The 22,816-nt window shown below is 45.2% G+C and overlaps 1 protein-coding gene across 1 annotated transcript in view; it reads left to right on the top strand.

Moving 5' to 3' along the window:
- LOC144508415 (transcriptional repressor CTCF-like) overlaps window positions 1-10,780 on the top strand; it is a 41,905-nt gene extending 31,125 nt beyond the window's left edge. The window contains exons 9-10 of the mRNA XM_078236300.1: window positions 5,353-5,484; window positions 7,880-10,780. Coding sequence (XP_078092426.1) covers window positions 5,353-5,484; window positions 7,880-8,010 — 263 coding nt within the window. The 3' untranslated portion in view covers window positions 8,011-10,780. The remainder of the gene's footprint in view (window positions 1-5,352; window positions 5,485-7,879) is intronic.
- The last annotated feature ends 12,036 nt before the right edge of the window (window positions 10,781-22,816 follow it).

Here is a 22,816-nt window from a genome sequence, read left to right on the forward strand (position 1 = left end):
TTGATAGGTAATTTTGCATTTTCAGTCCAATGACGAATATATTTTTGGATTCTAATGGAATCAAGGAATACGGGAATCAGGTGGGAAGGTGATGTTAAGATTGTGCGGATCAGTCATGATCTTATTAAATGGCTGAGCAGGCCTGAGTGGCCAAATGACCGCTAACTAATGGTTGATGTTGTTCAAATGTTCTTGCTGTTGTAAAATTGCTCATGTAGCTCTCAATACTCCTGCACCATACATAGCCCATTCTCTGTTGCAGTGCCCAGGAATCACCCTTTGTTAGCACAGGTATGGCCTCTACAGTTTTGGTGTTTAAGTGAGAGAATATTTTACTGTAGCTATGTCTTATTGTCTCTATCCCTCCCTTAGTCCATCTGCTGCTGAAGCCTTTATTTGTGTCTTTATTAACTCCAGCAGTGGCCATTCCGACGTACTCCTGATTGGCCTTCCATTTTCCATTCTTTATAAACCATGAACGTACCCAAACCTTTCCTACCTGAATCCTAGATCACATCAAGTCCATCTTAAGCTTCTGCTTATTGAAATACAATAGCTTCCCGTCCAGCAGTGCGGAACATTATAGTGATCAAGTCTCGCGTCACCTCACCTTTTGCTGTCTCTGAAGCCTTCATCAACTTTACAACCCTCTGAGATCTCTGCTCTCCTCCATTTCTACACTCATGCAGATCCCTAATTTCCTTCCCACCACTAAATTTTCAAAGGGAATTCCAGAGCTTAGGGAACAGCATTTAGTAATTTCCTTCCCAGATCTTTCCACCTCTCTACACCTCCTTTAAGTCATTCCTTCAAACTAACAGTTTTCAGTAAGATTTTGGTCATCTGTCCTTGTATTTCTTTACGTGAAACAGTGGCAAATTATGCACCTTAGAACTGCCTTTACCACATTAAAGGTGTACAAAGGCAAGTTGTTGTGCATAAATCTCTCTTAATTTTTCCAAATTTGCACAAAATAAATTTCTTTTCTCCCTTTGTTAGTCCCTCCAAAATGAGGTTTCAGTAAGAAGTCTCACAACACCAAGTTAAAGTCCAACAGGTTTATTTGGTAGCACCAGCTTTCGGAGTGCTGCCTGATGAAGGGGCAGCGCTCCGAAAGCTTGTGCTACCAAATGGCACAAAACCAAGCCAAGACAGTCAGTGTATCCAGGGATAAGACAATGACTAAGCCCAGGAGTGATAACTCCTGATTTCTGAAAATCTTATCTGTGTAATCTAGTGAGAATTCCTAACAACAGACACATCCCTAATAGTTGCTCCATGTACATAGTTTGCAGACCTTCAAACTCTTAACTGAGAGAAGACATTACAAGGGCATTCCTTAAATATTAGAGTTCTGATTGGAAAGGATAAGTTTAACGATAATAACATAGTGTTGGCTTCAGGTGTTAGATTTCAACTTAAGTTCTCCCTGGATCATAATTATCTTCCAACTGTGCTTTTTTTTTAACTTCTTCGCTATTTGAAAAGAGAGAGGTTAATGTGAGCCAACTAATTCCAGTGTAGGAAACCATAGTAACATCTTAAAGTGGTAAAATTTCCCATGGCACGAGGAGCATTATCAAACAAAATTTGTGACTGAACCACAGTGATATTTGGACAGGTGATCAGCTTCGTAAAAGAGAGAGATTTTAAGGAGTTTCTTAAAGGAGGAAAAGGAAGGTAGAGAGGCAGACAGATGTAGGGAGGGAGTACCAGACTCACAATCTCAGCACATAAAGGGCTGGAGCTATGAAAATTAGGAATGTGCAAGTTACCATACTTGGAGGGTTGTAGAACTGGCAGAGGTTACATAGTCAAGGAGGGATTTGAACATGAAGATGACACTATCAAAACATCACTACGTTGGTCTCTATAAAAATCTCTGGAGATAATTTGGAGACAATTGAAGCTGTCCTCTGAAAGAAATCACCAAAGCACATCTCCCTGCTTCTCTATCTCTCTCTTTCCCCTTTAAGCTGGGGAGATGTTGGGATTCAAGTCCATAGCTCCCTGAAAGTGGCCACACATGTTGATAAGGTAGTAACGAAGACATATGGCATGCCTACCTTCATTGGTTGGGGTACTGAGTACAAGAGCCAGGATGTCATGTTGCAGCTTTGTAAAACTTTGGCTAGGCTGCACTTAAGAGAATTGCACTCAATTTTGGTTGCACAATACGGGAAGGATGTGGAGGCTTTGGAGAGGGTGCAGAAGAGGTTTACCAAGATGCTACCTGGATTAGAAGGTATGAGCTATAAGGAGAGGCTGGGCAAACTAGGGTTGTTTTCTCTGGAGAGGCGAGGCTGAGGGGAGAGCTGATAGAAGTCTATAAAATCATGAGAGGCATAGATAGGGTTGACACTCATAGGGTTTTCCCAGAGTTGAAATGTCCGATACAAGCAAACTACTGCGGACGCTGGGATCTGAAATCAAAAGAAAAAATGCTGGAAAATCTCAGCAGGCCAGGCAGCATCTGTAAGGAGAGAAAAGAGCTGACGTTTCGAGTCCAAATGACCCTTTGTCAAAGATAAAAGGCATAGAAAATGGGAGAAATTTATACTGTCGGGTGAAGGAATGAAGGATGAGTCATAGCCACAGAAACAAGGGGAAAGGTACCATAGAGAGAATAGAAGGTGTGAATGGCCAAACGGCAGAGAAGCTGAAATGAGAGGGTAAGCTGTGACAAATGAAGATGTTGGGGGAGGGGGGAGATGGGTGGGAGAGAGGTAAAATTGGGGAAAGGGGAAGCAAAGGGAAGGAAGCGGGGGGGCGCTAAGAAAATAAAAAAGACAATAAAGAAATAAAGGGTACAGAACAGTTAAAAATTAAATAAAATGAAAACAAAGGGGTCGAGATGGGGTAGAGCTAATCATCTGAAGTTGTTGAATTTGATGTTGAGACTGGAAGGCTGTAAAGTGCCTAGCCGGAAGATGAGATGCTGTTCCTGCTGTTTGCGTTGAGCTTCACTGGAACATTGCAGCAGGCCAAGGACAGACATGTGGGCACGGGAGCAGGATCGTGTGTTAAAATGGCAAGCAACCGGAAGGTCAGGGTCCTGATTACACACAGAGCGAAGGTGCTCAGCAAAGTGATCACCCAGTCTATGCTTGGTCTCTCCGATATAGAGGAGATCACATTGGGAGCAGCAAATGCAATAGACCAAATTGAAAGAGGTACAAGAAAAACGCTGCTTAACCTGGAATGAATGTTTTGGACCTTGGATGGTGAGCATGGAAAAGGTAAAGGGGCAGGTGTTACACCTTCTGAGATTGCATGAGAAGGTGCCATGGGTGATGGGAGAGGAATTGGGTATAGTGGGGGTTATCTCCAGAATTTATCACGGAGGGAACGGTCTCTGCGGAATGCTGACAGAGGGAGTGAAGGGAAGACGTGTTTGGTGTTGGTATCACGCTGGAGTTGGTGAGAATGGTGGAGGATTATGCTTTGCATGTGGAGGCTGGTGGGGTGAAATGTGAGAACAAGGGGGACTACCTTGTTCTGGGAGGGAGGGAAGGGGGTGAAGGTCATGGCGCGGGAGATGGACCACATGCTGTTGAGGGCCCAGTTGACGTTGTAGATGGGAAACCACGTTTGAGAAAAAAGAAGCACATACTAGAAGTACCACTTTGGAAAGTGGCATCATCGGAACAGATGCAACGGAGGGGAAGGGGCTGAGAGAAAGGAATGGAGTCCTTACAGGATGTGGGGTGTGAAGAGCTATAGTTCAGATAGCTGTGGGAGTCAGTGGGCTTGTAATGGATATTGGTAGATAGTCTATTGCTAGAAATGGAGACAGAAAGGTCAGGGAAGGGAAGTGTCTGAGATGGACCAGGTGAAGGTGAGGGGTGGAAACTGGAAGGGAAGTTGATGAATTTGTTCGGGTCCGGACGAGAGCATGAAGCGGCACCAAAATAGTCATCGATGTACCAGTAAAGGAGTTGTGGGAGGGGACCTGGGTAGGCTTGAAATAAGGAATGTTCCACACACCCCATAAAAAGACAAGCATAGCTAGGACCCATGCAGGTATCCGTTGCTACACCTTTGATTTGGAGAAAGTGGGATGAATTAACGGAGAAGTTGTTGAGAGATAGAACGAGTTCGGCAGGTGGACGAGAGTGGTGGTGGATGGGAATTGATCAGGCCTCTTTTCAAGAAAGGAGCGAAGAGTTCTCAGGCCATCCTGGTGTGGGATGGATGTGTAGAGAGATTGCACATCCAGGGTGAATAGGAGGCGGTTAGGCCCTGTGAATTGTCTTAACACTAGGGGGCATGCAGTTATGGTGAAAGGGGGAAAGTTCAAAGGAGATGTGAGGGGCAGGTTTTTTACACAGAGTGGTAGATGTCTGGAATGCGCTGCCAGGGGTGGCGGTGGAGGCAGATACAATAGGGACGTTTAAGGGGCTTTTCGATAAGCATATGAATATGCAAAGAATAGAAGGATATTGACCAAGGCAGGCAGAAGGGATTAGTTTAATTTGGCGTCATGTTTGGCATGACATTGTGGGCTGAAGGGCCTGTTCCTGCTGTACTATTCTATGTTCTATGTCTTTAAAAGTTGCTGGCTAGCCATGCATCATGCTATCCACACATACTTCTGGGCACCGTCCTGAGCTTGAAATCAATCAACGGCACACTGAGCACTGAGCATTGGACTATACACTGCAATCATTCAGATGAAAAGTCAGCACTAGGTGCATATGTTTCTTGCATCACTCCAATGGGACAAAGGATACTCATGCTGCACAGCCCTCATGCCCGCTAAAGGGCCGAATCAAATTTCTAACCCTTTGAGTAAGGGAGTGTGAAGTCTCCCCTTCACCCTCCTGCTCTGCTTTTCAGTGGACTGAGGGTTTCTGATGGAATTTGATTGGAAGGTTTAAGTTTTTTTTAGGAATAGGAATAGGGCTTTATACCTTTTAACTACAGGTGGGATTTTCCAGCCACGCTCGCCCCAAGACTGGAAAATCCCGCCCGAGGTCAACAGACCTTTGCATGGTCCGTGTGCCGCTCGCTACGATTACTGTGGCCGGCAGGACGGGAAAATTCTGCCCTGTATCTTTCAATCCATTCTGTCTGCAGATGTAAAATTATCTTTTGCCCCCAAACAATTTAATAGCTTCCCTAGTGTCTATCCATCAAGTTTACAACTCTTATATACAAAAGAAAGTTCCAGCTGATTTATTTTCTAATCCTTATCGTTTGAATTTTTATCTGTTGTACCTGAATTTTGAACACGTCTTGAGGTCCAGGACAATGAGGAGAAATTTCTGAGCTCAGGGCTGTGTGTGGATTTGATGATTGATCTGTTTAATCTGTAATGTGCACAAATGTGGGGTTTCTGCTTCATTACAGATGAGCATCCAGTTCAGCAAAAGACTGAACAACCTGTTGAAATAACTAATGACCTTCACATCAAGAAGGACATCACATCACCAACTAAAAGGAATGTGGTTAAAAGGAAGAAAATGGTTAAAGGAAAATCAGGTAGAGAACTTCAAATTATATATGGAGTCTCTTGAAATATATATTGAACCCCTTGAAAAGAGGCCTGAACAATTCCCATCCACCACCATTCCCATCCTCTGCCTGCTGAACTCGTTCTATCTCTCAACAATTTCTCCGTTAACTCACCCAACTTTCTCCAAATCAAAGGTGTACCAACGGGAACCCGCATGGGTCCTAAGTATGGAGTCATAGAAGTTGTAGCTCATTTCTAGTGTTAGCTCTCCCAACTAGAGCTATTCCTCTAAACCTGCTCCTTCTTCTTTTTTATCCTGTAATTAGCTCCCTTTCCAAGTAAATATCTAAATGCCACAATTTAGGTCGCATTAGCTGAAAACCCAGCATAATTAGGTAGTCTACTGTTGTCAGTGTGATTGCAGGATGGAAGGTTCGATACTTTTAGCTGGCACATTCTCTAAAGATGCTTCCACTCACTTTATATATTTTATATGACTCTGACCTGCCTCTTGCCTGTCTCTGGGGCTGAATAGGCTCCCCAGGCACAGGTTAGCAGGCGAAGGAGAGGCAGAAAATCAGGCACAATGCCCGACGCATTCCTGACACCTAGCAGCCAGTCCTTGCCCCAATTGTACTCGTGGTGTGGGAGGCATTGGACAGTTCACCTGTCCATGGGCCAATTGAGGCCCCAAATTAAGGCCACTGGAGGGCCCCTTTCAACTCCGCTGTAAATTTTCCTATGGTGGACATTATATGAAGCCCAGCAGTTTCCACTAGTTAGGTTGGTGACAAGCAAGGGGGAGGCAATGGCCCAGTGGTATTGTCGCTAGACTATTAATCCAGAAGCTCAGCCAATGTTCTTGGGTTCCGAGTTCAAACCTCGCCATGGCAGATGGTGGAATTTGAATTCAATAAAAACATTTCTGGAATTAAGAATCTACTGATGTCCATGGAACCATTGTCGATCATTGGAAAAACCCATCTGGGTCATTAATGTCCTGTAGGGAGGGAAATCTGCCGTCCTTACCCAGTCTGACCTACATGTGACTCCAGAGCTACAGTGATGTGGTTGACTCTCAACTGCCCTCTGGACAAGGACAACTAGGGATCGGCAATACATGCTGGGGGATGGGCAATACATGCTGGGGATGGGCAATACATGCTGGGGATGGGCAATACATGCTGGCCAGCCAGACAGCAATGCCCGTGTTCCCTGAATGAATAAAAGAAAAGGGAAGTGGGGGTACCTCTGAGAGCGGGGAAAGAGTGTCAGAGAAAAGGAAGCAAAATGTTAGAGGAAGAGATTGCTTCAGATAGGGAGAGGCGATCAGAGAAGATTTCAAAGAGAAAATACCAGAGAAAGAAGAACTCTTGGGCCCAATGAAGGCAGCCCCAATATCCCCAACTCCCCCTCCCCCCCCAACCACACCTTCCGGCCTGTCCAGTCCCGGCCCTCACTCGCCCTCACCAGGGTCTGCCAGCCTAGTCTAGGAATACCCCTCCCACTTACCTTCCCATCCCAGCTCCAGCAATGATTGCTGCTGGGGACTGGATGCAATCCTGGCAGTGGCCACTGATGCAGGGAGCAGAAAGCCGACTTCCCTCTTTTTCTCTGGCTCTTAATTCTCCTCCTCATTTTCTCTGAATCTTGAACTTTCCTCATTTTATTTTTCTGCTTCACTTATTTTGCTTGCTTCCTTTTCTACTGACTACCCTCTCACTTTCTCTTCTCTAGCTCTGGTCCTCCCATTTTCTGACATTCTTTGGCTCGCTCTTCTCCTGGTTCTGGCTCACAGTCTCTAATTTTTTTCACTTCATTCTCTGACCTTTTTTCCCCTCTTTCGGACCTGCTCACTCCTCTTTGAATTTTTCTCTCTTCCCTCTGACTTTATCTCTCCCATCTCTCTATTTCACTATTCTTCTTTCTCTGGTACTTTCTCTTGAGTTCCTCTCTGATAAATTTTAAAGTTTATTTATTAGTGTCACAAGTAGGCTTACATTAACACTGCAATGAAGTTACTGTAAAAAATCCTCCCGTCGCCACATTGCGGGGCCTGCTCAGGTACACTGAGGGAGAATTTAGCATGGCCAACACACCTAACCAGCACATCTTTCAGACTGTGGGAGGAAACCCCGAGCACCCGGAGGAAATCCATACAGACAAGGGGAGAACGTGCAGACTCCGCACAGTGACCCAAGCCGGGAATCGAACCCAGGTCCCTGGCACTGTGAGGCAGCAGTGCTAACCACATGGCCTCTGCTGTTTGAAGTTTTCTCTTCCTCTGACGTTTTCCCCTCCTCCTCTCTGATGTATCGTCTTTCTCTGACTGCCCTTCCCTCTCTCACTCATTAATTCTCCTTGTTTCTGTATTGATTAATCTCTTCTACAAATCCTCATGTATTCTTTCTGCCTCTGTAGGTGATCTGAAATTGGAGCGACAGGAACTTACAGGGGATGTTTCCAACCACACAATCGAAATCGTCCAAGTTGGGAGCAGCAAGGAGCTAGCAGTCAGTGAACAGTCAATCCAAAAAAGAGATTACCCCTGAGATGATCATGAAAGGCATGGTCCTGTAAGGAGCCACCTCCTTTCCACTTCTCACTTCAGTTTCTTCACAAACAGTTAAGTTGGTGATTCTCTGAAAAAGATCGTCAAGAGTAGGAAAGAAGCTTCAAAAATATTATTGCAATTTTTTTTATATCTAAAGAATTGATATAGGATAATTGATTCTCAAGTTGGCAGATTCAACACATTAAAATAAGGGACAAAATTGTTTAACAGTGAAAAACCTGTACAAAGAAAATTAAGTCAGAATTTGTAAAACAATGCAGAGCACCACTTGAAAGTGTGAATTGTGTTACCTTTTATACTTCAATGTTGTTGCTTTCATTCTTAGCTGTTCATTGAATAACGTAAATAACTTGTGCGTTCTAATTTCCTCACTTCTGAGTGTGTGTTTCTGGAGCACAGACCATTCCTCGCCAATCGTCCAGCAAAAGTTGCATTTGCTTCAGAATGCAAGCAATGTTCCCCTTTGTTAGATTTATTGTCTATTCAGTAAGGAAAGGGGAGGCAGTGTTTATAACCATCCCTGTTAAAAGTATGTTTTGTAAACTGGTGCCTGTTGTGAGAAATGTAGAGGCAGTTTGTAAAGAATTAGCACGGTTGCCAGGTTTCAGGAACAGGTTTCATTAGGACAGTTGTAGGAATTAGATTCTCATTGTTCTCACTGTTGATGAGTTCCTGGTGCCAGTAAGGGACATGTAGCCCTGTTGATTCAGCTGGTTAAGGGAGTGAGCAGCTGAGCTGAACACCGCCAGTCTTTGCTGGGTTAGGTCCAATGGGACACCACTGTATTCCAGTTAGAGAATGGGAATCGAACAGGTTCCTGGTGCTAAACATTATTCAGAGTTCATGTGCATGGATGGGAGCCGAGGAATGGATTGGCTGAACTGTGATGTGGTGCTGTCAGTGAACAAGCTAATTTTTAGGAGATAAATCTTCATACAAGTCCTCTTGAACATTATCCCATTGAAAAGTCCATGACGATTCTGAGAATGACAGCAAAGGCATGGCTGGCGATCTGGAGAATCCCCACAGAAATTCAAATCCTGTTAGTGTCCAGTCTCAGACATGCAGATTTGGCACATAGGCAAGTTCTCGGCATATGGCAAATGCCATGGACTGTACCAGCATAAGGAGTCATAGTTTTCAGCAGTGAAAGTGGAAGAAGTGATTGAGGAATATAAAAGGAGTATAAGAGCATTTTATTTGAGACTGTGAATGGTATCAGTTCACCTGCCTGGACTAGTACTTATTTTCCAATTGCAATTTCCTGGAGCTGATGAGCTGCTGGGGCCACTATGGTGCAGGATGTTTGTGATACTTGCTGAGATTTAGTTCGGAGTAAAGTATGAGTGATATCTATTAGCTTGCGATGGAGCAGTGTAATGTAGCAGAACCAAGTTGGCAACAGTTTAGTTAGAGGCTCTAATTCCTTTAGCATTCACCATTCATGTTAGGTTAATATCTCAACATCCTTCCAGTATTTAGCTGCCAAGCCATTGAGCTTGTCGTTATCTTCGATTTTCCAGTGCCACATAGGCCATAAATCCATCATGGAAACTTGTTTCCATTTGCTTCAGGTCTCACCTATTTTAATCTCTTGGGGAGATTTTAACCTCACAAAGTAATTTGTATCCGGTTCTTCTGCCCCAATTTTCTCACTTGACTCCGCAGCACAAACTCCGGAAACCATTGCAAGTTGCGGAGCACCACTTAATTTGAAAACAGTCCACCCTTTACAGCTTCAACTGAGATCTGACAGGAACTAGCAGACGGTGAGATGATTGTTCGTGGTGTGGGAAATATTGTCTGATTCACTGGGCTTGTCTTGTCACCAAATACTTAATGGTCAATAATCTTCAATAATCATTTACGCTGGCACTTGGGTACAGAGTGGAGAGACTGTTAGATTTCCTGAGCTTTTTCCCTTGATTTGAGGTGTTAAACCAAGATGCTAAATCTGCTGACCTAACGGACCCTCGTGGCACTTATTGAAATGCAACAAGAGTTTCTCATGCTTCACAACGCTTTTTTAAAAATTGGTTAAAACTGGGCAGCTTCTTTTCCCACCATCTCATCTCCCCCCAAACAAATTAACTGATCAGCCCGCTCCTTTATTGTTTGGATCTTTCTGTGTGCAAAATGGTTGTTAATCTTTTCTGGTTGGAGCACTTTGGGATGTCTCTGAGAAATATGATGGAATAAAGCTAGAAAAGTAAAAGACCTTTACTGAATTGTGCTGTACAGCTTTTGAAAAAAATGCACCAACCAAATACCATCTCTTGCACTGTAAAATGACTCAAACTTTCCAAATTATCTAAGTTTATTTGCACAGTTACCCAATCACAGAATTAACTTTATAGAAGTATTGTCCTGGTTCATAGAGATATCCAATGGACCTGTTTCCCACTCCACCCGAGTTTCTTCAACCATCGAGTTTGAAACTTGCTCTTTCTCATCCTTCGGTTTGCAGCTGATAGTTTTCAACAAGAAACATGTGGGAAATATAAACAGTTTCTTGTTGCCTTGCTTGTTTTTACTGTACTTGTTATCCTTGGAATAATGTTGGAAGTTGCTAAGTGTTTTTAAAACACAGATGTTGAAATTGATGGCAGTTTGTGCATTCCCGTTTGTTCTTTTGGTTACACAGTAAAACTTTGAACATTGTTGGACTTTTTCTTGTTCAATTGAACTGACTGCTTTCTGCATTTCTATTCATGTCGTGTAGGTACACGAATCCTGTGCACACTAAATATACACCTTGTCATGCCACACTCTCAGTTGTGTGTTCTTAATTATTGAAAAGCATTTCCACTGTGACAGTGATACCATACTGTTTGCTGGTAATGGCATACAGTTAACTGGTGTGGTGTGGGGCTTCATACCACACAGTCTGATGGTGTGGTTTCTGTGTTCTTTTTCTTATATATACAAGTTTCCCGACTTAAAAGCAGTTTTGTTTCAGTGTGGTGGTAAATTAGGGACACTCCCTGATAGAGCTACCGCCATTTTAATTTTATTGTGGTTACTGAGTCTTAAAACAAACTGCCAGTCACCACCTCCCTCCTTGACTCTCCCTACCTGCCGTCTCTCCCACTCACTGGATGCAGGAGCAGCATGCAGGAGGTAACTTGGAGGACAAATGTAGCTGCCTCACTGAACAGTTTGCCAATGCTGTTGGGAGAGTTTAACCTAATGCAGGGAGATGCAGTGGCATTGGGAAAGAGAAACAAGGAAGAGGAGTGTTACAACGTTGTACTTCTGCAGTGTAAGTGCTGCTGCAGGAAAGTAGGTGAGTACAAGAGAGAAAGCACAGAAGGAAATGGTAATGGGAAGAGAGGAGGTACGGCGGGAAGAGGCTCGTGTTGATCATAAATGCTAGCGCAGAAGGTATACAGGAGAACCATTCTTGTTCCTCCTTGCCCAAAATAATCCATTACAAATTGTCCTGCTTTCATGTGGGCTGGATGCTGGCTGCCAGTTATTATCGTGGGCAGTTCCGTCATTAAAATGGCATCATTGGGAAGCAACTTTACTTTTGAAACAAGCTAACAATAAGTAAGAATAAGCTATGCAACCTCCCCCCCGCCCCGCCCGCCCGCAAGCTTTTTCTGCATTACAATACAGTCATGGTTTATTTTCCACCTCCGACTGCCTGATACCTATATCCTTTAATTCACTGGGAGTTCAAAAATCTGTCAATCTCCTGCAGCCCATAGGATTAGAGAGCACCAAACATTCACAACTGAGCCAAGAAATTTCTCCTCATGTCAGTTCTAAATGATCAATCCCTTATTCTGACACTAATGCTTAAAAAACAACCTCTCAGCATTTACCCCTGTCAGCTCCTCTGAGAATCTATGTTTCAATAGGGCGGTCTGGTGGCACAGTGGTTAGCACGGCTGCCTCACAGCGCCAGGTACCCGGGCTCGATTCCCGGCTTGGGTCACTGTCTCTGTGGAGTCTGCACATTCTCCCCATGTGTGCATGGGTTTGTTCCCACAGTCCAAAGATATGCAGGTTAGGTTGATTGGCCATGCTAAATTGCCCCTTAGCATCGGGATTAGCTGGGTAAATACATGGCCATACGGGGATTGGTGGGATTGTTATTGTCGGTGCAGGTTCAATGGGCTGAATAGCTTTCTGCACTGTAGAGATTTTATGATCCCATGAATAAGATCATCTCTCAAGATTCTGAATTCTAGACATCTAGAATTCATCCTACTCAACCTCATCATAGGACAGCCCTCGTCCTGTGTCTCTCAGGTGGCTGGCCTTCCTCTATCTTATTTGAGGCCAGGTAACATGGTGGGAATGTTATTCCAACACTATCCCTGCTCCCCCCGCCAGTCTAAACCTGCCATCTTCACTCTACAGCCTGAGTGCTGCAGCCAGGCTGGTGTTCATCTTTCTCTTGGTATTTTTGCTGAGTTGGGATCACTCTTATTTAGGCCACTGGGTGGTGCAGTCATACTTCGGAGAAGAACAGCTCTCAAACGAAGGCTGCAGAAAGGGTTGGGAGCTTTCAGCAAGCGGATCAGGCCACATCTGTCCAGAGAAACAGGCAAGTGAATGTTTGGGCTGTGGAATCCTCATCAGCCCTCAGGGTAATTTATTAGAAACAGAAAAACTACAGCACAATACAGGCCCTTCAGCCCACAATGTTGTGCCGAACATGTCCCTACCGAAGCGATTACTAGGCTTATCTATAACCCTCTATCTTACTAAGTTCCATGTATTTATCTAAAAGTCTCTTAAAAGACCCTATCGAATCCACCTCCACCACCATTGCTGGCAGCCCATTCCACGCACCGACCACCCTCTGAGTGAAAAACTTACCCCTGACATCTCCTCTACCTACTCCCCAGCACTTTAAACCTGTGTCCTCTTGTGGCAACCATTTCAGCCCTGGGAAAAAGCCTCTGTCCACTCGATCAGTACCTCTCAACATCTTATACACCTCTATCAGGTCACCCCTCATCCTTCGTCTCTCCATGGAGAAAAGACCGAGCTCACTCAACCTATCCTCATAAGGCATGCTCCTCAACCCAGGCAACATCCTTGTAAATCTCCTCTGCACCCTTTCTATGGCTTCCACATCCTTCCTGTAATGAGGTGACCAGAACTGAGCACAGTACTCCAAGTGGGGTCTGACCAGGGTCCTATATAGCTGCAACATTATCTCACGACTCCTAAACTCAATTCCTCGATTGATGAAGGCCATACGCCTTACACCATACGCCTTCTTAACCACAGCCTCAACCTGCACAGCTGCTTTGAGCATCCTATGAACTCGGACCCCAAGATCCTTCTGATCTTCCACACTGCCAAGAGTCCCACCATTAATATTATATTCCGCCATCCTATTTGACCTGCCAAAATGAACTACCTCACACTTATCTGGGTTGAACTCTATCTGCCACTTCTCCGCCCAGTCTTGCATCCTATCAATGTCTTGCTGCAACTTCTGACAACCCTCCAAACTATCCACAACACCACCAACCTTCGTGTCTTCGGCAAACTTACCAACCCATCCCTCCACTTCCTCATCCAGGTCATTTATAAAAATCACAAAGAGTAAGGGTCCCAGAACCGATCCCTGGGGCACTCCACTGGTGACCGACCTCCATGCAGAATATGACTCATCTATCACCACTCTTTGCCTTCTGTGGGCAAGCCAGTTCTGGATCCACAAAGCAATGTCCCCTTGGATCCCACGCCCCCTCACTTTCTTAATAAGCCTTGCATGGGGCACCTTATCAAATCCTTGCTGAAGTCCATATATACTACTTCTACTGCTCTTCCTTCATCAATGTGTTTAGTCACATCCTCAAAAAATTTAATCAGGCTTGGAAGGCATGATCTGCCTTTGACAAAGCCATGCTGACTATTCTTAATCATATTATACCTCTCCAAATGTTCATAAATCCTGCCTCTCAGGATCTTCTCCATCAACTTACCAACCACTGAGGTTAGACTCACTGGTCTATAATTTCCAGGGCTATCTCTACTCTCTTGAATAAAGGAACAACATCCGCAATCCTCCCGGAACCTCTCCCATCTCCATTGATGATGCAAAGATCATCGCCAGAGGCTCAGCAATCTCCTCCCTCGCCTCCCACAGTAGCCTAGGGTACATCTCATCCGGTCCCGACGACTTATCTAACTTGATGCTTTTCAAAAGCTCCAACACATCCTCTTAATATCTACATGCTCAAGCTTTTCAGTCCGCTGCAAGTCTGCACTACAACCACCAAGATCCTTTTCCATAGTGAATACTGAAGTAAAGTATTCATTAAGTACCTCTGCTATTTCTTCTGGTTCCATACAAACTTTCCCACCGTCACACTTGATAAGTCCTATTCTTTCACGTCTTATCCTCTTGCTCTTCACATACTTGTAGAATGCCTTGGGGTTTTCCTTAATCCTGCCTGCCAAGGCCTTCTCACGACCCCTTCTGGCTCTCCTAATTTCCTTCTTAAGAACCTTCCTATTAGCCGTATACTCTTCCAGATCTCTAACATTACCGAGCTCCCTGAACCTTTTGTAAACTTTTCTTTTCTTCTTGACTAGATTCATTACAGCCTTTGTATACCACGGTTCCTGTAACCTACCATAACTTCCCTGTCTCATTGGAACTTTGCTATGCAGAACTCCAGACAAATATTCCCTGAAAATTTGCCACATTTCTTCCGTACATTTCCCTGAGAAAACCTCTTTCCAATTTAAGCCTCCAATTTCCTGCCTGATAGTCTCATAATTCCCCTTACTCCAATTAAACACTTTTCTAACTTGTCTGATCCTATCTCTCTCCAATGCTATTGTAAAGGAGATAGAATTATGATCACTATCTCCAAAATGCTCTCCCACTGAGAGATCTGACACCTGACCAGGTTCATTTCCCAATACCAAATCAAGTACAGCCTCTCCTCTTGTCGGCTTATCTACATACTGTGTCAAGAAACTCTCCTGAACACACCTAACAAATTCCTCCCCATCTACACCCCTTACTCTAGGGAGATTCCAATCAATATTTGGGAAATATTCCGTCCGTCACACTAGTAGACAGCGGGTTGAGATGCAGAGTCAGTGACATGTTTGCAGCATGCTGGTTTGTAGAGGGTTCCCACATTTCATAGAATCAGTGCAGTGCAGAGGCAGGCCATTCGGCCCATCAAGCCTGGACTGACAACAATCTCAACCAGGCCCTATCCCCATAATCCCACATATTTTCCCTAGCTAATCCCCCTAACACGAAGAAGGAATTTAGCATGGCCAATCAACCTAACCCGCATCTTTGGAGTGTGGGAGGAAACCAGGTCACCCGGATTAAAACCAGACAGACACAGGGAGAACATGCAAATTCCACACAGACAGTGACCTGAGGCCGGAATTGAACCCAGGTTGCTGGCGCTGTGAGGCAGCAGTGCTAACCACTGTGCCACCATACCGCCTCTTGCACATCATGAACACTTACAAGCTTAAAATCTTATTTTTTATTATGTCCTACCTTCAAGATAAAGTCAGCACAAGATGCAGGAGAATCTTCTGGCACCCAGTTTACGTCAGTTTAAAGGTGGCATCCCCCAACTTGGTTTTGTGCAATTGTGTCCAAGGTCAATGGATTTCCTCGTTAAAACTCTCCAGCGCAAGGGAGAGGAAGCAGGAGCTTGATAGCTTGATTGGAGTTTTGGGATTGGCAAGGGTGAGTCAGTGGTGAAGTGGATGTGGGGAGGAGTGGGGGGCATGGAGAAGTAGGAAGCAGAATCTTAGTGAGGACAGAGAGTGGGGTTGGGAGCATGGAGGAGTGAGGAGGAAATGGCCCAATGGGAGTAATGGGAACAGTTAAGGTAAGAAATTGAGGGAACTAAAAGATGGGGTTAGTGCTGTCCATTTATGGGTCCATCTCAGGGTGTTGGCTGGAGAGTCCTTCCACCAACAACGTTTCAATATACACCGCTGTGAGTGATCTCTGATAATGTGGACGGCACGGTGGCACAGTGGTTAGCACTGCTGCCTCACAGCACCAGGGACCCGGGTTCAATTCCGGCCTCGGGTCACTGTCTGTGGGAAGTTTGCACATTCTCCCCATGTCTGCATGGGTTTCCTCCAGGTGCTCTGGTTTCCCCCCATACTCCAAAGATGTGCAGGTTAGGTTGATTGGCAGGGTAAATACTTGGGGTTACGGGGATAGGGCCTTAGTGGGATTGTGGTCGGTGCAGACTCGATGGGCTGAATGTCCTCCTTCTGCACTGTAGGATTCTATGACTACATGGGAGAGAGGGTCAGCTCAGTCTGCAAGATCAGCCTTGTTCCACAGAGTGGTGAGTACAGCACTGAACACTAACATGAACATCCGCAAAAGAAGGAATGGAAAAAGACACCATCATTGTATCCAAAATAAAGAAATGTCCCAAACTTCCCTGTAACCATGGGTAATGTGTGCTAACCATGAGAGTTTGTCAGTACATTTAACTCTGATTGAGCTAGTCTCTACAAATAACGATGATGCACACAAGAATGAGACAATGGGACATTTGGAGGGAGGAGGTCATGTGATGCACCCTCCAGGGATTTGTCCAACCAGAGTGGCAACTCTAGTACTGAAGGAGATAGTGGCCTCAAAATTTAATCTAGAAGCAGGGTGACCCTGTCCATTTTTAGATGGGCCACTTTTTAAAAACCTGTCTCCAAAGTGTTAGCCATGGCTAAAATTGGTAGCACTCAGCACAGACAGATATGGTTGAAGTCTGACTACTGAAGTAAATCAGGGGAGTTCTCCCTCTTATCCAGGTCAATACTTAATCCTCAATCAACATCATTAAAACGGATTACCTGGTTATTCGTTCCATTGCTGATTGTGGGAACATGCTGTGAGTAAATTGGTTGCTGTATTTCCTATAGTGACGGCATTTCTAAAGTACTTCAGAGGGTTGTACTTTGGGAGTATGGAGGAGTGAGGAGGGAATGCCTGGTGACCTGGGAGTGATGGAAACAGGTAAGGTAAGAAAATGGGGGCCCAAAAAAGCAGGGTTAGTACTGTCTACATATAGGTCCATCACAGGGTGTTGGCTGTGGAGTGTTTACAGTTTTTTTAGTTCACCTACGACATTTCAGTTATCCTGCTGGGAGTGATCTTTGATAATGCCCTTTACAACACATGGAAGGGACATCCCGAGCTCGTGACAGGTGCTGTAGAAATGCAAGTTTGTTCTTATTTTAGATTTCAATGACCAAATAGCTACATGAGCTCCTCTTCGAAGTTCCAAAAAAATAGCTGGTAAATCAGAGCTGGCCAGCTGACTCTGCCTGGGTGCTGATGTGTTGACATTCCAATCTTAGCATACTCAGTACAACATGTCCTGCGTCCCGATAGCACGAATAAACAATCGATGGGATTTCACATTATGGGCAAAGGCACACATTCGGTTATATCAAAGGCCTGACCACATTGTCAGCCTTTACATATCTTTCACAGGTTTGACGTGGAGGGAGAAGCTCTTGATCAGCCGGCATTAACTTTTTCAATAGAAACATTAAGCCTTAAGCCCTCGCTTGAAGGTCATTCTGAAGAATATGCTGCAACGAGGGGTTTGGAATGGAAGTTTACACTCGCCATTACCCAAACACAAATTTGCAATTACAGCCATGTCACCAGGGGCTTTAGACAGAGAATCCACTGGGACAAATTACACTACAATTTAAAGTTCTTTCACTCACTCTTTGGATACTGAGATAACCATGTATACCTCCACAAGAAGGAGAAGGTGTACTACTGAATAACAAACTATAGTGCAGGTGTGAGGGACAAGGGAGGGGGGGGGGGGTGGGGGGATGGGGACACGGTGGCACAGTTGTTAGCACTGCTACCCCACAGATCCAAGGACCCGGGTTCGATTCCCGGCTTGGATCACTGTCTGTGTGGAGTCTGCATGAGTTTTTCCTCCGGGTGCTCCGGTTTCCTCCCACAGCAGTCCAAAGATGTACGGGATAGGTTGATTGGCCATGCTGAATTGCCCTTTAGTGTCAGGGGGACTTCTAAGGTAAATACATGGGGTTATGGGGATAGAGCCTGGGTGGGATTGTAGTCGGTGCAGACTCGATGGGCTGAATGGCCTCCTTCTGTGCTGTAGGTATTCTAAAATTCTAAAAACATTTGTAGGCAGCACATGTGAAGGACAAACAGGAAGTACAGGTGTAAGGGACACATGGGAGGTACAGGTGTGAGGGACACAGGATCGACAGGTGTATTGAGGGGCACAGATGCAGGAGGCGAAGGTGTGAGGGGCACCACCTCCTGCATCTGTACCCCTCAATACACAGGATGTACAGCTATGAGACTGCAGGTACAGGTGTGTTGAGTGGCATAGATACAAGTGTGAGACACATAGGTACAGGAGTGAGGCACACAGATATTGGAGGTACCAGTGTGAGGGACTCGGGATACGGGCGATATAGGTATGACTGGATGTGGATATTGGAGTTAAAGGTATAATAGCACCGATACAGAAAGTTCAGGTGTGCTGAGAAAGGCAGACACAGGAGGTACCATCGGCTCCTCAACCTATGAAGAATACAATTAATGATGGAACCTGTACTTTCAGACCAATGCAAAAGAAGGTTGTTCATGGGAAATATGTTCCAATAATATTATCTGTAATAAAGTATAACTGCAAAATAAAACTGTCCACGTGTGTGCTGTGAAATGTATGGACCGTCAGAATGTGGTTATCACCCTATTTAGCATGTTGGAGACATCCATGCCAGCAGCTGGATCTACTGAAAGGGGAAGGGATTTGTGGGAAATGGACTCCTGGTTTTAACTGTGTTCCTTTTCTCTCTGAGATGCACAGACAGAGAGCATGTGCAGCTGGATACACATCCCCCTTCTGATCTGAAGGTAAGAGAAAGCACTATTTAGTTCAGTTGAGATAGTGGACTAGCATCAGGCAGGTCCTTATAGGACACATGGGTACAGCTGTCTTTAACTTCAGTGCTAATAGTGTGTTCCAGAAAGGTACGCCCCTGTCAAAGAAATGATCAATCCCTCCTGAGGTGAAATTGTTCAACAGATTGTTAATTGGGGGAGTCTGTGGGAAGGCCAAGGGACGTCTGGTAAGTGGAAGGCTTTAAAAGTGTGTTAACCAGGGTTCAGGGTAAACACATTCCTCTTAGAGAGAAGGGCAAGGCTGGCAGAAGTAGGGAACCCTGGATGACTCGGGATATTGAGACCCTGGCCAAGAAGAAGAAAGAGGCACGTGACAGGCATAGGCAGCTGGGATCAAGTGAATCCCTTGAAGAGTATAGGGAGTGTAGGAGTAGAGTGAAGAGAGAAATCAGGAGGGCAAAAATGGGACATGAGATTGTTTTGGCAGATAAGGCAAAGGAGAATCCAAAGAGCTTCTTCAAATACATAAAGGGCAAAAGAGTAACAAGGGAGAGAGTAGGGCCTCTTAAGGATCAACAGGGACTTGATGGTTTGGGTTATAAGGAGAGGCTGGATAGACTGGGACTTTTTTCTCTGGAGCTTAGGAGGCTGAGGGGTGACCTTATAGAGGTCTATAAAATAATGAGAGGCACAGATCAGCTAGATAGTCAATATCTTTTCCCAAAAGTAGGGGAGTCTAAAACTATTAGAGGGCATAGGTTTAAGATGAGAGGGGAGAGATACAAAAGTGTCCAGGTGGACAATTTTTTCACACAGAGGGTGGTGAATGTCTGGAACAAGCTGCCAGAGGTAGTAGTAGAGGCGGGTACAATTTTGTCTTTTAAAAAGCGTTTAGACAATTACATGGGTAAGATGGGTATAGAGGGATATGGGCCAAATGCGGGCAATTGGGATTAGCTTAGGGGTTCAAAACAAAAGGGTAGCATGGACAAGTTGGCCGAAGGACCTGTTTCCATGCTGTAAACCTCTATGACTCTATGAGATGAACCCAAAGACTTTTCCAAAGGGATACTGCCTTCAGAAGGATATCTTTCATCAATATATTTTCTTTAATAAACAAGGAAAGGACTCATATTCACAACACTCAAGCACGTGGCAGAATGAAGCAGAAATAATTTGCCAAAAGCAATATCGGAAAGGTCAGACAACATCTGTGTGGAGAGGAAGATAAAGTTAATGTCTCGTGTCCTGTGACCTTTTGAAATGAGGTGTGTCAATGCCTTTGTGAATAAGGGGGAAAGATTTATTGTTGATTTATCAATGGACAGATGTTCCTTTTTAGTGAGGACTAATTAGGAGTGAAAGAGGATTGAGGATTTGTGCTTCCCTCCACTGTAACCTTCTTCAACTTTGTCCATAGCAGGATGTGCAAAATCCTCCTAAAATCCAGTTTGATCTCAGCATGATTATACACACATCTTACATATCGGTGTGTCTGAATCCCAAACCGTTATCCTTGGGAGTGTCCTCCACGATAACCACTGGCCTGCCTTGCTGTAGGTGGGGTGGGGGGGGGGGGTGCTGTCAACCTCTATCATGACACTTTGGACAATGTCGCCTTATTCAAATGCATTCAGCTGTTCCTCAGGAGGAGGGACGTGGTTAACCAGGTCACCGTGGCTCCTTGCACACCAGCCTCCTGCTGTTCAGCTCGCGTCTGCCAGGCAGCTTGACAAGGAGCCGTACACAAGCAGCAGCCTTTCCACCGTTGCTCCTTCAGTGCAGGCACGCCAGCCCTCCTCCACCCTCCCCCCAGCACCAATGTTCACTTGGGTGGTGTCCAGCATGTATACGTTGCATTTGGCGACATCAGAGTCTGATCATTACTGGCAGTGAGACTTCATGAGAAAAACGAGATGAATGGCAAGTTTACTATTTAATTTCAAAGAAAACACCCAGGGCAGCACGGTGGCACAGTGGTTAGCACTGCTGCCTCACAGTGCCAGAGACCCAGGTTCAATTCCGGCCTTGGGTCACTGTCTGTGTGGAGTTTGCCCATTCTCCCTGTATCTGTGTGGTTTTCCTCCGGGTGCTCTGGTTTCCTCCCACTGTCCAAAGATGTCACACTGTCAGAGAGTGAGCAGGGTAAATCCATGGGGTTATGGAGATAGGGCCTGGACAGGATTGTTGTCGGTGCAGGCTCGATGGGCCGAATGGCCTCCTTCTGCACTGTCAGGATTCTATGAACTTAATAGAACTGCAATAAAACACATTCACGCTGCATTTACAGCTGGCCATTTGGCCCAACAGAAGGAAAGTAGCACAGTGGGTTACCTGCCTCCCAGCCAGAAGCTCCAGGTTCAAGTCCCACCCCAGGACTTGATGGCCAAGGAAGGTGCGTTCACAACATGGTCAAACAGGTTTGAGTTTCAACCTGCAAAATCCTTCCAAACATACCAATGGCAGATGGTGAGGAGCAGGAGAGGCTCCTGGTCAGCCATGCTTGATGCGGAGTGGCACCACTTAACGTCTCTGGTGACAAGCTAGTGACCTGTTCCAGGGAAACCTTGCTATGGGAATGAATTAAAGTCTGCCTTGTGTTGTTTCTCTTCCTGCACCACTAGGTGTAGGAAGAAAAGCAACATTCAGCTCACCTGCTCGGTACCAGTGTTTATGCTCCATACAAACCTTAACATCATCTCATCCTATCCAACATATTCTGTTCTTTTCTCCCTTTGGTGTTCATCTAGTTCCCCCTTAAATGTAGCAATGCTCCGTGCCCCCTGTGATAGCATAGAACATAGAACATAGAACAGTACAGCACAGAACAGGCCCTTCGGCCCACGATGTTGTGCCGAGCTTTATCTGAAACCAAGATCAAGCTATCCCACTCCCTATCATCCTGGTGTGCTCCATGTGCCTATCCAATAACCGCTTAAATGTTTCTAAAGTGTCTGACTCCACTATCACTGCAGGCAGTCCATTCCACACCCCAACCACTCTCTGCGTAAAGAACCTACCTCTGATATCCGTCCTGTATCTCCCACCACGAACCCTATAGTTATGCCCCCTTGTAATAGCTCCATCCACCCGAGGAAATAGTCTTTGAACGTTCGCTCTATCTATCCCCTTCATCATTTTATACACCTCTATTAAGTCTCCCCTCAGCCTCCTCCGCTCCAGAGAGAACAGCCCTAGCTCCCTCAACCTTTCCTCATATGACCTACCCTCCAAACCAGGCAGCATCCTGGTAAATCTCCTCTGCACTCTTTCCAGCGCTTCCACATCCTTCTTATAGTGAGGTGACCAGAACTGCACACAATATTCCAAATGTGGTCTCACCAAGGTCCTGTACAGTTGCAGCATAACCCCACGGCTCTTAAACTCCAACCCCCTGTTAATAAAAGCTAACACACTATAGGCCTTCTTCACAGCTCTATCCACTTGACTGGCAACCTTTAGAGATCTGTGGATATGGACCCCAAGATCTCTCTGTTCCTCCACAGTCTTCAGAACCCTACCTTTGACCCTGTAATCCACATTTAAATTAGTCCTACCAAAATGAATCACCTCACATTTATCAGGGTTAAACTCCATTTGCCATTTTTCAGCCCAGCTTTGCATCCTATCTATGTCTCTTTGCAGCCTACAACAGCCCTCCACCTCATCCACTACTCCACCAATCTTGGTGTCATCAGCAAATTTACTGATCCACCCTTCAGCCCCCTCCTCTAAGTCATTAATAAAAATCACAAAGAGCAGAGGACCAAGCACTGATCCCTGCGGCACACCGCTAGCAACCTGCCTCCAATCCGAAAATTTTCCATCGACCACCACCCTCTGTCTTCGGTCAGACAGCCAGTTACCTATCCAATCGGCCAACTTTCCCTCTATCCCACAC

Source organism: Mustelus asterias, chromosome 20 (genome assembly GCF_964213995.1).
Source record: "Mustelus asterias chromosome 20, sMusAst1.hap1.1, whole genome shotgun sequence".
Lineage (NCBI taxonomy): Eukaryota > Metazoa > Chordata > Chondrichthyes > Carcharhiniformes > Triakidae > Mustelus > Mustelus asterias.